This window comes from Microtus ochrogaster, chromosome 6 (assembly GCF_000317375.1).
Source record: "Microtus ochrogaster isolate Prairie Vole_2 chromosome 6, MicOch1.0, whole genome shotgun sequence".
NCBI classification, from domain to species: domain Eukaryota; kingdom Metazoa; phylum Chordata; class Mammalia; order Rodentia; family Cricetidae; genus Microtus; species Microtus ochrogaster.
The window spans coordinates 15,985,274-16,002,286 of NC_022013.1; the positions used below are offsets into that span (position 1 = coordinate 15,985,274).

At 39.6% G+C, this 17,013-nt stretch overlaps 1 protein-coding gene across 1 annotated transcript in view; it reads left to right on the forward strand.

Annotated features, from left to right (window-relative positions):
• The window catches only part of Cntnap5 (contactin associated protein like 5), a 964,727-nt gene that overhangs the window by 879,960 nt on the left and 67,754 nt on the right, over window positions 1-17,013 (forward strand). Inside the window, exons 20-21 of the mRNA XM_013346685.2 lie at window positions 8,180-8,310; window positions 16,144-16,228. Of these exons, the coding sequence (XP_013202139.1) occupies window positions 8,180-8,310; window positions 16,144-16,228 (216 nt within the window). The remainder of the gene's footprint in view (window positions 1-8,179; window positions 8,311-16,143; window positions 16,229-17,013) is intronic.

A 17,013-nucleotide genomic window follows, 5' to 3' on the forward strand; every position in this document is an offset into this window, starting at 1 on the left:
AGTGCTGGGATTAAAGGCGTGCGCCTCCACCGCCCTGCTTTAATTTTTATTTTTACTTAAAAATTTCCACATCCTCCCCTTATTCCATTTCCCTCCCCTCCCCCTCTCCCTACCCCTTCCCCTTCCTCCTCCCCTTGCCCCCTCTCCCTTCCCCTTCCTCCTTCCCCTCCCCCTCGTTCTCCAGTTCAAAGAGCAGTCAGGGTTCCCCGCCCTGTGGGATGTCCTTTCCTCTCCATCCAGGTCTTGGAAGGTGAGCATCCAAACAGACTAGGCTCCCACAAAGCCAGTATATGCAGTAGGATCAAAACCCAGTGCCATTGTTTTTGGCTTCTCAGTCAGCCCTCCTTGTCCTCCATGTTCAGAGAGTCCGGATGATCACATGCTCCATCAGTCCCAGTCCAGTTTGATTTGGTGAGCTTCCATTAGATCAGCCCCACTGTCTCAGTGGGTGGGCGCATGGTCCTAACTTCCTTGTTCATGTCCTCCCTCCTTCTGCTCCTCATTTGGACCTTGGAAGCTCAGTTCAGTGCTCCAATGTGGGTCTCTGTCTCTAGCTTCATCCATCGCCAGATGAAGGTTCTATGGTGATATGCAAGATATTCATCAGTATGGCTATAGGATAGGGCCATTTCAGGCTCCCTTTCCTCAGCTGCCCAAGGATCTAGCTGGGGACATCTCCATGGACACTCTAGAGCCAAGTCTCTTGCCAACCCTAAAATGGCTCCCTTAATTAAGATATATACTTCCCTGCTCCCATATCCACCCTTCCTCCCTCCCAACTGTCCCATTCCCCCAAGCTCTCCCCATCCCCCCTTCTCACTTTTTTCTCCCCATCTCCCCTTACCCTCACCCCACCCAGACCCCAAGACCGCCATGCAAAAATTGGAGCTTTATAATTTAGATAATAACGTTTAGCTTTTAGTAATCTCTAGGTCAGCTTCTTAATGCGATCTAAAAAAAGATCCCAGTTTGTTCTTTTGTGTGAGCTTCATTAGTTCTTTATTATCGCTTACTGAAGAGACAGTCCATTCCCTTTGGGTTTTCTTGGATACTTGTCAAGAATTAGTCTGGGACATGCTAGAAGTGTCAATGTGGAGTGGATATGATCAGAATACATCTATCAAATGCTCAAAAAAAATCAATATTTTAAACATTGGGTATTTTTTCTTTGTGGGTGTGTATTTAGCTCTGAGGTCTTTATTCTGTGATATAGATCTAGGTGTCTAATTCTATGCCATTGCCATACTGTTTGTTTTGTTTCTCAAAACTCTGTTTACTCCTCAGGGTCTTTTATGCTGTTTTTATTTCTCATTTTTTTATCTTTTAGGGTCTTTTGTGGTTTCATATGAATTTAGGAGTCTATTTTATTATAATATTGTCACTAGAATTTGGATACATATTATCATCAATCTGTAGTTTGTCTTGAACAATGTGGGCATTTTATAATAGTAACTTTTCCAATCCATGGATTTGTTTTTCTGATAATCTATGGGTCTTCTAGACCTTTATAACTATATTACGGCATCTAACAGTCACTTGTACAAGCCAATGTGGATACAAGCCCTGGAAAAAAGGTTTCGCTTATGAATAGCTATGTAGTTTCTCAAGTTAGGTGTATTGTTAATAGTTTGTTTTGTGAAACCAGGGGGGCATTATTGTACTTGTTGTTTGAAAGGGTTATGAATCATATTTTATGTTTTTATGGTAGGATCAGTACTCTCACTGAGCCATTACCTTCCTGGATAGCTTTGTGACTGAATAAAAAAGGATGAAAACACTATTTGAGACAGATGTTGATGCAAAACTCAATAACCAAAAATATTTCAATTATATTGATAGTGAATCTAATTAATTTTGAAACTCTTCGTGCCAGTTTAACATCTTTACAGAGCTCAGAATGGCCTTATTTGGAAATATATGAACTGATATATTTAGTTAAGATGAAATCCTACGGGGTCGGACTTGAACTGCACACAATGGCTAGAGTCTTAAAGGCAAAGAATATGTGGATACAGAGACACAGAAACATCCTTTGATAGGGCAAAAGACCATTTGGCTTGATAGTAGAAACTGTTGAGAATAATGGTGCCTCAGGAAAAGGAGCAAAGACTATAGGGGTTTTCAGAAATTAGAACTACACACACTGCACACACTCACCTAGAGTCTTCTTAAAGTGTCTGCTGAGAATTTAACTTCACACTTGCCGCCTCCATATCGACACTGTCCCCATCAACCCTAGGCATTGAAATTGGTAGCCTATAAAGCTACAAAACTCTGTGAGATTGCCTAGTCTGGTTTCTAGAGAAATTTGGGGGTGTGAATTCACACTTAGTAATTTCAACATTAAGCTGAGACAGGACACAGAGAAAATTAGCCATCAAATGGGAGGAAGAATTGGCAGTGAATTGAGAATAAATCTAGAAGCAAAAATATGCTGAAAATAAAAAATTTTCAATGTGAAATGCCAACAAAAATTAAATATGTGTTGTGAATCAGCAGTTGGATTTAGAAATGTATACAGGCCACTGATGATATTAGCATTAGAAACTTTGGGGAAATGGCCAGATAAATCAGCTGGGATTGTGATTGAGAGTCAGGAGAATTCAAGAATTGGAGACAAGAAGCATGGGTAGAGTCTAGGGGTATCTAGTGTAGACCAGGTGAGAGTAGCAAAATACAAAGGTAAAGGAAACTGAGGGTGTTTATTTTAAGATAAGAAAATGCTAATGAGCATGGGTTTGTAGATATGAAGAAAACAGATTATAAAGGAGAGAGGAGAGTGATTCCTAAAGCACTGTCTTTAACTAGAAATGAAGGATGAGAAGAATATACTTTGACCCTGGATGAGAGCACAAGTAGTCTCTTTGATATGACTCCCAAATGTGGAGTTGGGAAGATGGCCCAACGGGCAAAGCATTTGCTGCACAACTTTGAGAATATGAGTTTGAATCCCAAGAACCCACATGGAAAACAAATACAGTAGTGCATGTTTATATTCTCAACAATCCTAAAGTGAGACAGATGCTATGGGGCAAAGACTGTAGAATACCCGGAGCTCACAGACCAGACCACCTAGATAAGCCTGAACAGTGACAGACAGCAAGAGACCTTGTCTCCAAAACTGTGGAAAGCAAAGGAGGACACATGACATTGTTTTCTGATGTTACACAGAAGTGTGCATATAAACACACACAATACTAACAGAAAGGATGGCAGATGAGCCAAAATCTGGTATTAACAGGTCACAGTATATACTGTTCCAAAATTACAGATGTTATTGTTTATTGTTTCAGTATTCTTTTTTTAATATTTATTTATTTATTATGTATACAATGTTCTGTCTGTGTGTATGCCGGCAGGCCAGAAGAGGGCACCAGACCTCATTACAGATGGTTGTGAGCCACCATGTGGTTGCTGGGAATTGAACTCAGGACCTTTGGAAGGGCAGGCAATGCTCTTAACATCTCTCCAGCCCCTTCAGTATTCTTAAATAGGAAATAAGGTCATTAGCTGAGATTGAGAAAAGAAAATCCTAAACTGTGGTCTGATAAAGAAGAAAGGCATTAAAGGTTCTGATCCAAGAGGTGATGGGGCATAAGAAGTACATTTATTGAAACCACACAAGAAATACTCACTTAAAGGTGGGCATAAATTTAATGTGGCCAGTAAATGATTCACATTATTTATATTTTTCTTCCCTCAGTTCAGACACTAAGAACAGTGTTATTGGTTCTGGTTCTGCCATTCCAATACCCACCCACAGTGATCCATGATGGGCCAAAGAACTTAAGTTTGTATAAGCTTGGTCAGGGTGATGATCTGGGTAATTTAGTTGAGAGAAGAGAGGCCTTGAAATTGTTCAACATGATTGACATCTTCAAGGACAATTGACCGTTAATCTTACATTTTAGAGAGAAGACTGGGTCTTAGAGGAAGGGGTAAAAGATAATGGGAAGAGATAGATAATTGATTTATATTGTAGCAGTTCTAGTGTTGAAAGCAATAATAAATACTGAAGTTTGATATTGATTCTATGATAATACATCCCAACAAGTAGTGTGAAAATTGATGTCTGCATGCAGAAAGAAAACATGGCTTGGTTGACTGCTTTGGACCTAACTAATGAATGAAGAGCTGCTCCTCGGTAAAGATGTATAAGACATTGCTAACTAGAAAGAGAAACAATTGTAATAAGTAAAAAGCAAAAAAAAAAAAAAAAGGCAACAGAAAAATATAGTCGGGGAGCATAGAGGTGAGGGAACGTATACAGTGAACTAAATTTAAGGGAAATGGTAAAAGACAACACAGTGTCTTCTAACCATGTCCAAGTTTGGCTCAATCTACGGACATTGGGGAGCTATTAAAACAATGAAACAGCGATGTTGCTTCACAGGTTGCATTCTTATTTGAATATGTGGTATAAAATTACACAAATGTGAAAGACGGAGAGGTGTGACAGCAACCAAAATGACTCATGCAGATGTCACAAGCACTCGGAGTAAATGTCTTCCAGGCTACTTTAAAGTGTGTGGGTAGAACACAGCTTCACGGTTGATTTTATGGAGAGCAGTAGGTCATGAATGTGGAACCTATGGGTGACAGCACTGGTGAGAAACACAGGAAGGACTTGAAGATATGTATATCTTCAAGTCCTTCCTGTGTTTCTCACCAGTGCTGAAGATACACACACACACACACACACACACACACACACACACACACATATATGGATTCTAACATGAGCAAAAAATAAATAAATGAATAATTGTGCCACCAAACGAGGTGCTCAAACTATAATAGACATGGGTTAGTTTTGTTTGTTTGCTTGTATTTTGTACTTGCATGGATGAGCATCCAATCCAGGCAGGATCTTACCTGTGAGAATCAAGTGCTTTACCAGCAACATACATCCTCAGCCTTGAGTTTTCACTTCCTAATTCATGGTAAACATATCTGATATGGGGTTACATACCTCATCCCTGCCAGGTATGTCATAGCACCAGGAAGGACTGTTGTTTTAGTCTATTTCAACTAGATTAAAAACATTTTAAAGATACACACTTCAGGAAGATATAAAATATGGAACTAAGTGAACTGGAGAGATGGCCTGACTAATAAATTGCTTGCTATGCAAGCATGAGGACCTGAAGTTGGATCTCCAGTGTTCATGTAAAACCTGCAGTACTGAGAATGTGGAGATACGAGGCTTTACAGGGCTCCGTCACCACCCAGTCTAACCAGTCAGTGAGCTCTTGGTTAACCAGTGAGAGACCCCATTTCAAAAGTTAGGTGAGGATGAACCAGGGAAGGCTCAGTATTGACCTTTAGCTTCTACAGGTGCAAAAATAGATATGCACACTATATATGAATACAAATTAACATCACACAAACACGCACGTGCTCGCACACACACACACACACACACACACACGCTGTCCTGACTTCTAGAGAGTGCAGATTATGATCAATATCACACAGTGTAAGATAGGATAAAGATGGACAGGCCTTCGAGCTTACAAAATCCAGGTTGTTTCCCAAGAGAAACATCATGTTGAATTCTGAAGGAACCTAATGTGAAAACTTCTCACTAAAGACCCCTTTAGGAAGGGATGACTAGCTAACTGAGGCTATGGTATTCTAAAGGAAACCTGCAACCATTGTTTGTAACCACCTAGCTATAGTTTCTACACCTGACTCTAAAATCTATTAAATAAATACATTAAGAAGTTCTTCAATTTCTAAAACTTTCATTTGTTTTCTTTTATCTGTAAAATTAAGAAAAAGAACTTTCTAGATGAACATGGAAGGCAGGAACTCAATCATAATGAATTTGCTTAGTAAGTCAAGCAATGTAATTCTGTTCAGCTTGACAATGTGATTCTTTTGAAAAAGGATCCTCATCACCACTTTTAATTCTAAGGGTTTTTTTCTGTTTTAGTGTAAGTTTCACAGTACTATTTTCAATTAAAGAGGTTTTTATACTAATATATTCACTGTATGTTTCTGTATGAGTGCACAGTGTGCCATGCTGTGTGTGTAGAAATCAGAAAACAACTTTTCAGAGCCAGTTCTCCCCTTTTTATGCATGAAACCCAAGGATGGAATGCAAGTAGTCAAGCACTGCTGCCTGCTAAGATATCTCACTAGGTCCAATTATTATTTTTTAAGCAGTATTGATAATAACTGTTGTATAGTTCTCATGTGCAGAAAGGAATAAAGGTATAGATTTGGCTCACACACACACACACACACACACACACACACACACACACACATATATATATATATTTGAGTGTATCAACATTAAAAGAACCCACTAAAATTTTATACAGTACTTACTGGGGACCAGAGTGCATTCTATTACAAATATTTATTTAAGGAACATATGTGGAAAAAAGGAGATAACTGCATCCCAAAAATCATTTTTATTTTTAATTTCCATATTATAAACAGCAAATCTCTCTGCCCAAATTCATGCAGAAAAAGTATCCCATTTATGCACAACACTACTAATGTATACTAGAGAGAAAAATGAGACCAAGTGGGAAAAATGCGGTATGATGCATTGCTCTCAATGTGCTTCTGACCTGGTACTTAGCCTATTCTTTAGTTTGTTATATTGATAGTGCATTCCCTGTGACAGTTCGCTACCTTTGGGACTGTAAATCTAAAGTGTTTACCATTGTGTAGGCTTGAGAAAGGAGTGTGGTGATAGAGAACCCAAGGGAAGAGAGAGACAATGAATATTAACAGTCATAGAAAGAGGCAGAGAAAGGCAAAGAGTGTGGAAGCACTGGCATGGTGACCAAGAATATCAGTCTTGAACACAAGCCCTGTTGTTTTCCTACGGTTGTCCGCAATAAGAAAAATGAGTCTGTTGAGGAAGATAAAAGCAACAGGAAAATGTGAAGGTATGGATCAGAATCATACTTCTTAGCCCAAATTTGAGTAAATGTACTTTTCTCCATAATGCTCTCAGAATATGATACTGTACTCTGCTCCCAGCATTTTGTGCTCCTGTGTGTACTACAGGAGAGAACTTCTGGTGTCTGAGGAAGACCCCAACTGTACATACAGTGGTCATGAACCCTCAGAGTTGACAGAGCAATTGAGGCCATTAGCCATGTTGAAGAGGAGAAATGGGAAAACATGCCTGGGATAAAGAAGCCAGTGAATGTTTGTCTTCCACATCACTTTTTCCATGTAGAGTAGCTTTCCCAATGAAAATGGAAATCACACTAAAGTAGCCATTCCATTTATGCTGCAACACTTTGTCTTCCTCACTCCCCCAATCCTCTCCTTTCCCCTCCCATGGAAAAAAGGCAAGGAGGAAAGTCCTTCATACACCTTTCATATACCTTCATATACTTCCTAAATTCCATTTATTTTCCATCTGTTTTGTAGCCTCTGAGGATCAGTGGATTGATTTCCTGACCCCAGGGATAGTGAAAATTTACTTGAAAAAACACTCTCCTGGCAAAATTTGACTTTTGTCATGAAGGTTTAGGTTGGTCACCGAGTGTTAATGAGACCATACTTAAACTGGAAACATTACATTACACATCAATGGATGGAAACAGGTAGGTTTCTTCTTCCTCAACCTCAGAAGGAGGAAGGTAACTTTGAGAGAACCATTCTATGAGAATAATCAAGTCATGCTCATGTTTTCATATTCCAGTTACAAAAGTGGTCTGTGGCTGTGCTTGTCAAAGTGCTCCTCTTACTTCTTCTCTCCTCCCCCTTCTCCCTTTCTCCCCTTCTCCCTCTTCCTTTCTTTCTTTCTCTTTATCCCCTTTCTCCTTCTTTCTAGCTGCTCTTGTGAGGCAGGATCTCACTCTAACCCAGCTGTCCTGAAATCCCAATCTTCATGTCTCCACCTCATAAATGCTGAAATTATAGCTCTACACCACCATGATGATCTCAAACTAGACTTTTAATTTAAAATAGTACATATAGAATAAAGAAGAACAACACAGAGACACACTCATTTTGTTTAGTAGCTATATTCAGAAGTTTATATTTCAACTCTGATGAATTTATGGATTTTAAAAATTTTTAGTGCTAAGTCATTGAGACCCAGAAAACAGAAACAAATAATTCTTGAACAATTTAATCCCGTTTTTCTGTGTTGTGCTTGCTATTCTTAATTCTAATCCTCCCCTACTTTTTTGCTTTCAAGGAAGTTTACAAGTTCGCTATCGGCTCACCAAGGAAGAAAGTCACGTGTTCACCATCAGCACAGAGAACTTGGCCAACAGAAGGGTGCATCAGGTGAAGATTAGCCGCGAGGGGCCTGAGCTTTCTGTTCAGGTATTTCACTTCTCGTTTTTTTACTCAGCTTGCATACTAAGGCTTCTCCCTCACACATGTCTGAGCTTCTATCCCCAGCCACATACTGTAGTATAGAGTTGCCTTAGACTCCAGTCAAGCCCTGAGACATGCTCCTTCTTCTCACTGGTACTGTGATCAATTGGGAAATAGATAGAAATGAAAGTTTTCGAATCCTCACCAGAGTTATTCCATCAGAAACTACTTGAGAGGAAGAGGAAGCACTGTCGATTCTGGTTGTGCTCAAGTTTAATTAGGTCTTAACCATATTGAGCTATGAAGGGTTGCTTGCAAAGAGGAAAGTACAGAAGACTACAGCAAGGGCTATATGGGAATTGGCATAGGGTACAGGTGGGAACAGTGGAGGACACAGGTGTTGTGGAAACCCTCAGGAAGGAACAGGTCTCCTCTATGCATCACTACTCACTTCCTAGTACAAAGCGGGCATTGACAACAAGGAAGAGCTGGCTGGCAAAAAAGAAGACAGAGAAGGTTCTCAAATGATGCAACTTATGCTGGAGAGGTTGTGGGGTAAAGGGAAGACTACTGAATTGCTGGTGGAAATGCAAGCTGGTACAACCCCTTTGGGCATTAGTGTGGCGATTTCTCAGAAAATTAGGAAACAACCTTCCTCAAGACCCAGTAATACCACTTTTGGATATATATCCAAAGGATGCTCAACCATACCACAAGGACATGTACTCAACTATGTTCACTGCAACATTGTTTGCTATAGCCAGAACCTAGAAAAAACCTACATGTCCCCCAACTAAAGAATGGATGAGGAAAATGTGGTACATTTACACAGTGGAGTACTACAGAGCACAAAAATTAATGACATTTGGAATTTTGCAGGCAAAAATGGATGGAGCTAGAAAATATCATTTTCGAGTAAGGTAACACAGACCCAGAAAGACCATTATCACATGTACTCACTCATAAGTGGTTTTAAAACATATATCAAAGAAAACTAGCCCACAAATCACAATCCCAGAGAACCTAAATAACAATGAGGACTCTAATAGAGACATACATAGATCTAATCTACATGGGAAGTAGAAAAGACAAGATCTTCTGAGTAAACTGGGAACATGGAGACCATGGGAGGGGGTTGAAGGGGAGGATAGAGGCAGGGAGGGGAGCAGAGAAAAAAAAGGGAGAGCTCAAAAAATCAATAAAATAAAGAAAAAATGATTCGTGTGATCACAGGCATAGCTATCTAAGAAAACAGTGTGGTAGGCTTCTCTGAAAGATTAGTGACTCTATAAAGAGTCAAGAGAAGAGCAGGGCATTGCTGAATATAAAGTTCAGCCAAAGTCTGGATGAGCCCTCTTTCATCATAACCTAAAGGGAGAGTGTTCATCAGCTTAGCAATCACCAATGAGTTTAATCTATTCATATATGTTCTCTACAATTGTCACTTCAAATGTTCTTTTCTTGCAAGCAACAGATGCAGTGAAATCTGCCCTCTTAGAAGATGACTTTGCTCTCTTCCTCTGCAAACAATGTATTCTTTATAAGACATATCACACAATTTCATTAGCCTAGCTCCTCCTGCCCCATCTCCTCCTACCTGGACATGAGGGCTCTATTCCTCCCATGACATTTGAGTGCTGAATGTCTCAAAGGTTTAAGGCCTGCCCAACTGCCTATGTGAGTCAGCTCTCACGCCTGTCTAACAAGCGTAGCTTCTACAACCTCCTATTTTCCCACCTTTCCAACTCCACTAATAGCTCCCTCAAACACAAACTATGTAATTATTCAATGCATTAGAAACAAGAAAACAAACAAGTCAACCAAGATCTCTCTGGATCAAGGGAAGAATTCCATTTCTTTCCAGAATTTTATCATTTTATTTTCAAATTCCTTGGAAAACTTAATATACTCCAATTTCCAAAGTGTAACTTCTGATTTAGTTACTTTATTTTTGCTGTGACAAAATGCCTAAGAAACATGGTTCTGGTTTGCAATTGGAAAGTACAGTCTGCTATTGTGCCAGGTATATGAGGCAGCTGGTCACATTCTGTCCTCAGTATGGGAGCAAAGAGATGAATGAAGGTGTTAGCTCACTTCATTCTTTTAGCCAGTTTTATGTAGTGGTGACACACTTTTTTGAGGTGGGTCTTTCTGTTTCAATTAATCCAATCTAGAAACTTGACCACAGATATGCCTAGAAGTTTATTTCCATGATAATTCTAAATTTCATGTAGCTGACAATCAAAATCAATTGTTTCGCTTTCCGTCCCCATAGTCCCACCAGATTACTCAAAATTGTACTGTTCAAAATATGAATGAAGTTGTATTTGCAGAGCCCAATAGTTAAGTGCTGTGTGAAATATTTCAATAGAAGCATGAACAAATGCCTACACACTCCATATAGAGAATAAACAACAAACCAAGATTAGGATGTCTCTAAGTCCAAATCAATGAACCACTAAGTTTTATTGAGATTACTAACAGGAGTGTAGATGAGTGTTTACAGGAACAGAAGTGATTTGACAACATGACTACAATTCAATTTAGCATAGGTGGCAACTCACTAAAGCTGGAAACCTGGCATGCACTGTACAACTTGAAGTCAGATCAATCAACTCAGTTTGGGGAACTATGGGCCTAGTCCTAGTGTATCTGGTCAGTTTCAGGGCCTTCCTGAAGCCTTTGAGTTAGTTACTTATTAAGCTTAATGAGCTTTCCTGTAAGATGCAATATTTTACATCCCTAGGTGCAAATGCCCACACTTTCTTACCAAGCCAGGGTTATCTGATATTGCTGTCAAGGCATAAAGCCATACTTGGTTTTGAGGAGCCCCAGATAGACTGAACCTGTGACAATTTTATTGAGAGAAATCAGACTCTTTAGACCCTTGTCAGGAACAGAATATTGATGTGGGAGGGTCTTCTGTTTTGTGTTGATTTCATTGGTTAATAAAGAAATTGCCTTGGCCATTTGATAGGCCAGCCTTTAGGTGGTGGAGTAGACAGAACAGAATGCTGGGAGGAAGAGGGAAGTGAGGCAATCGCCATGCCTCTCCTCTCTAGGTCAGATGCTATGGAGCCAGCCACCAGGTCAGACATGCTGAATCTTTCCTGGTAAGCTACCATCTCATGGTGCTACACAGATTATTAGAAATGGGTTAATTAAGATGTGGGAATTAGCCAATAAATGACTGAAACTAATGGGCCAGGAGGCATTTAAATGAATACAGTTTGTATGTTATTATTTTGGGTGTAAATCTAGCCATGCAGGAGCCAGGTGGGACAAAAAGCAGGTCTGCCTGAAACCACCTCTACAGAATATAGTTGCAATTGCCAGGATCAATACAGTTGTGCTAATCAGGATTCAATGACATTTCCAAGCTATACAGGATACATGTGATTAATGTCTAATACCAATTGTCCTGTTAAGCTTTCACACTTTCTTGACTTCTAAGGAAAAAATACAGAGAAACCTAAAGAGGCCTGAAGGTTTCACTGCCTGAGGGGTGCATCACTTTCCCAGGAATAGAAGGCACCCAGTACTCCAGGAGTCCCCCCATAACTATAATGCATGCCTTTCATAGCAACTAGACCAGGGCAAATCCAAGGTTTCCTGGACCCAAGCTTTTCTCCAATGGACCAAGGTGCTACCCACCATGGGGGGCATGTCAGCCTTTTTCTTGCTGACATCTGAAGCAGAGATTGCTCCCATCCTTTGGGTCTTGACTTACACATTTTTTTTTTTATCAGTCAGTGAGGTTTCTTCTGCACGATCAGTCAATCTCTGCTGTCTCTTTGTGAGTCTTCTGTTATCTCTCCTATCGTTCCTAACCATTGGTGCACACAGGATTCTGCTAGACTTCCTGCAGTTTTGTATCTATAGTTATGTAATTGATTATCTTATTCAATTATGTACTTTCTTGAGACAAGATTTCTCTGTGCAGCAGCTCTGGCTGTCTTAGAACTAGCTCTTGTAGACCAGGCTGGTCTTGAACTCAAAGAGTTCCGCCTGCTTCTGCCTTTGCCTCTCAAGTGCACCACCACTGCCCTGTCAATTAGGTGCTTTTTAATGGTATACATTTCTCAATATAGCAGTGTCTATATTTATCTAGACCTTTCCTGATGTCCTGCAACCTGTTCCTTTGATTTTACCATATAGTGATTCATTTTATTGCTTTCTCTTAGGAACTCATGTTATCTGATATGGAATATAATGTATTTATTTGCTTTATATTCAGTACCCCTCTGCTAGAACTCTAGAATGTAAGTGTGGTTAAAACAGAAACTTAGTTTGCATTTGTTATGGCCAAGCTTGTTCTTTACCCAGCAGTCCCTAGCACTAGGTCCTCAGTGAACATTTGTGAACAAAATAGTTGAATTCCACATGGCTGTAGGAGCTGTGTGATTAAAATAGATGTGACCTTGTGGACAAGGGGAGATGTTCTAGCTTCATGGCTGTTGCCATGATAAATATCCTGACAAAACCCAACTACAGGCAAAAAGGATTTAGTTTTGCTCTTAATTCCAGGTTACAGTCCACCATTAGAGCAAAGTCAGGGTGGCAGAAATAAAAAAAAAAAAAAAAAAAAACTAGTCCCTTCAGCTTTCAAGAGCAAAGAGAAATGAATGTATCTATGATCACTTGTTTGCTTGTGTTAGCTTAATTTCTCTAATGTCATACAGTTTAGGACTCCCTGATTAGAAAATAGGGCTGCTCACAGTGGGCTGGGTCTTCTCACATCAATTAACTTAAGATTTTTCCTTACAGACATGCCCACCGGTCAATGCAATATAGGCAGTCTCTCTTTAAGACTTTTCCAGGTGATTCTGGGCTGTTTCAAGTTTATTACTAAATTAAGACAAGTGGGATGAGTTTTGGTTTTAAGCTTGGGGGTATACTGGGTCTAGTCTCCATTTTTGAATTATCTATGATCGTGCATGGAAAGATATGCTTTAGAGCACCGTGAGTGCCACGAGACCAAAATCATCCAGGTAGATTCTATGTCCTTGAAACATTTCATAGGGGACCGTGGAGAGAGTTTCAAGGGTTGCCAGTGAGCAGCACTGGAGACCATTTTGATGTGGACTTTGTGAGGAAGAATGATTACTAGTTATTCTAATTAGATGTATGTTTAGGAATAATTATTGAATGTTTCATGCAAATAATTCCTATACCCTCAGAAATTAAATTATTAGCGGTTACAATATTCCTGAAATGAGTAGAGGGTCACACCTTTGAGCTTGTTTGGATGGAGAATGTTGTTGCTGAACTGTAAATGGTAGAAATACATGTAAATGGTAATGGTAACTTCCTGCTTGTGTACTGTGTGTAGGTGCCATGTAGAGGTCAGAGGACAACCTCAGGTCTCATTACTGAGGAGTCACAGTTCCTCCTCGGGGTTTTTTTTTCTTTTCTCTCTCTCTCTCTCTCTCTCTCTCTCTTTCTTTCTTTCTTTCTTTTTTGTTGATACAAGAACTCTTATTGGTCTAGAAATCTAGAAAGGAGGCTGTGTTGGCTCTCCTGCAAGCTCAAGAGGTCTCTTTGACTTTTCCTCCCAAGCCCTGGGATGACAAATACATTGCACCACACCTGACATTTTACATGGGTTCTATGGATCAAACTCGCGTTCTTAGATTCATATGGCAAACACTTCACTGACTGAGCTATCCCTACAAGCTTTGTTTGTTTATACTTTTAATGAAGCATTGATGGAAAACTGTGGCATGTCCTGTAGAGCATTTCACATATAACATTTTTAGCACCTTTTTATTTTCTGTGCTCTTCACAAATAAAAAACAGGGAAGTAGAAGACAGAGAGAGCAGTAAGATGTATGTGCTTGCCTTCGCGGTCTACGTATTTTCACCAATCAATATTGATAGTCAATAATAAGCAGCCACTTGCTATTTGTAAAGTGTTGGGGGCAGCAGAAAAGACTAGAGCAGAGACTTCATGTGTTTATCCTTAGGTCAGTTTATTGGTTCAGGAAGGCAGCATGTTTGTCTTTTGGATCATCCATACCCCCTCTCAATCAAATCTATATTTCTTTCTCTTCATCTGGAAAAAGCTGTTTAGAGTAAACAAACAAACAAAACAAGAGCAAAAAGCAGGTCCCTGGTATATCCTTAGTCTGTGCTCAGGCAGTAAGGAACATTTCCAAAATGCTGCCTACCTGTCAGAGAGAAAGTACAGGTGCTTATCAATGCACTCAACCACCAATATCACAAGACTCCTCACTGTCCCCATAATCCTAATTTGAATTTTCAAATTGCCTTTTCATGGATAGGTAGAAAAGTCTGGGTACTTGAAGACATAGAGAGGGATTCCAAGTTCCTGAAATTACATGGCCACAGACAACTGTTAATACAATAATGTGTGGCTTGGCTAACTTATTCATCTTTGTGAGTTATCTGTCACTAGGTTGATCTATGCTATAGAATTGTAAGGAGAAAGACATTTGGAAGTATGCACTTATATCAAGTTTCATATTTTCTTTACTAAATAAGAAATATTATGGTCTAATTCACAGAGCAGCAATGTAGTATTAATTCACATATTATGGATCATAGTTTGTACTAAAGTCACAGGATAAATGGCAAGGTCAGGAGGTTCCCGAAGAGATTCACTCTTAGCAGATGTGTATAGAAAGAAAGTGATAAGATGATGAATTGAGTGGATAGCTTAGATATTAGTCCTGATCCGTTTGATTTTCCTTAAGCAAATCAAACTCATTCACCCCATTGTATTACTGTCTGTCTTTCTTTCTAGCATATGTATTAGGAAATGATGTGGATAGAATAATATTCAGAGTGGAGATTGGAGGACAGGAGTCAGAGTTCAGTTGATGAAGCATTTGCCTTGTCAGTAGGAGAACTCAGTTCAGATCCCAGAAACATTATAACAACCTAGGAGAGATGACAGACACATACTTGCAAACCCTGAGATGTTAAGAGAAGAGATAGAGACAGGTTGATCCCTGGGAGCTTGCTAGCCAGGTACCCTAGCCTATTTGATGAAGTTCTAGACCAAAAGAAGATTCTGTCTCAGACACCTGAGGAATGGCACCTGGGGTTGTCCCCTGACTTTTATGTACATAGATGTACACTCTTCACCAAAGTAATAGAGATTAGAAGAATCTATTGGCTTTGACTAGATGGAGAAAAATGAGAATATATTTGTGGTGTAGCCCAGAAGGAGAAAGAGAATGGGAACAAGCCAGAATCAGTGGTATGTGAAGTCAGAGGTGATTACTAAAGGAATACCCTGAAAATAAAGCCCTGGAGAATCCAGCAGTGACTTTTGTTGAGCCTCCAATGTGACATAATCAGTTGTCTCTCTTATTGGTAACAATATGTGCAGCTTTCCTCGAGTATTTACCAAACTATGTTTCGTGAATAGGAAGCCCTACAGTCCACACCCAAGAACAGGTCAGGGTTAGCTCAGAAAAGAAAGAGGTGGTGGCTATAGGAGTAAAGGGGGAGGAATAAGTGAATATGTTGGGTTCCATTTATTGTGCCATTGCAGGTAGTAGATGGGCTTTTCTGTTTACTTGCTGTCAGTGAAAAATTGGGTGAAAATTTCTCAGTAGGGAGATAAATACTTGACAATAGGTCTGTAGGCTCTCCAAGGAAATAGAAATCTATAAAAGATCTTATTTTACAACGAAGAAAGAAAGGGTACTTTGTTTGTTTTGTGGAACAAGTTCCATGACACTTCAAATCTCCCTTGAAAGAAAACCCCTGAACAGAACTGTGTGAAACTGTAAACTTTTTAACAAAAGTTTTGCTTTATGCCTTATAAAAACCTGGGCTCATGCACGGTGTTGTTTTATTTTCCTACAGGTGGACCAACAACTCTTCAGCTATAGCTTCTCCCCAGAAGTTGAGTTCAGAACAGCAAGGTCGCTTGTTCTAGGCAAAGTCACAGGTCTGTTTCTCTTTCCTATACTTTATGGTGGATGCTGTTAAAATTAATGACTGAGTAGTCTCTGTTGCTGTGGTCAGCAACTGCAGACATTGCACCCATCTATTGTCTTGGTACAGGTTTTGAAGCAGGATATAAGCAGGTACACTTGTGGCAATGGTGCAGAAAACCGTTCGTGTCTACTTTATTAGAACACTAGTTAATCATTATTGGTTCATTATTTGTGGTAATTGTTTTGTTGGTTAATTGTTAGTAATCAGAGAGAAAAGTAATCAATAAAGTAAAATAACATTTTAATTTAAATTTTCTAGACTAGAAAGTCAACTTTTACTTGAATTTCTATATGTGTGTATGTATGTGTGTCTGTGTACTCACACATACTTGAATTTCCTTAAATGAAGTAGGAAACTGAGCTGAATGAAGAATGAGGATTGAAGCTTCACATTAGAAAAATGGGTTCTCAGCCAAGCGGTGGTGGCGCACGCCTTTAATCCCAGCACTCAGGAGGAAGCAGAGGCAGGTGTGAGTTCGAGGCCAGCCTGGTCTACAAGAGCTAGTTCCAGAACAGGAACCAAAAAGCTATAGAGAAACCCAGTCTCGAAAATTCAAAAAAAGAAAGAAAGAAAAAAAAAGAAAAGTGGGTTCTCCTTTTGTTCTCATACAGGTTTTGTGAAATTTCACTTTCTGTTTAAGAATATTTATTTCTCCCCATCCCCCTTACCCCCCTCCCACCCCACCCCCAAGATCCCAATTTTCTCCCAGGCAATTTTGTCTATTTCCCATAGCCA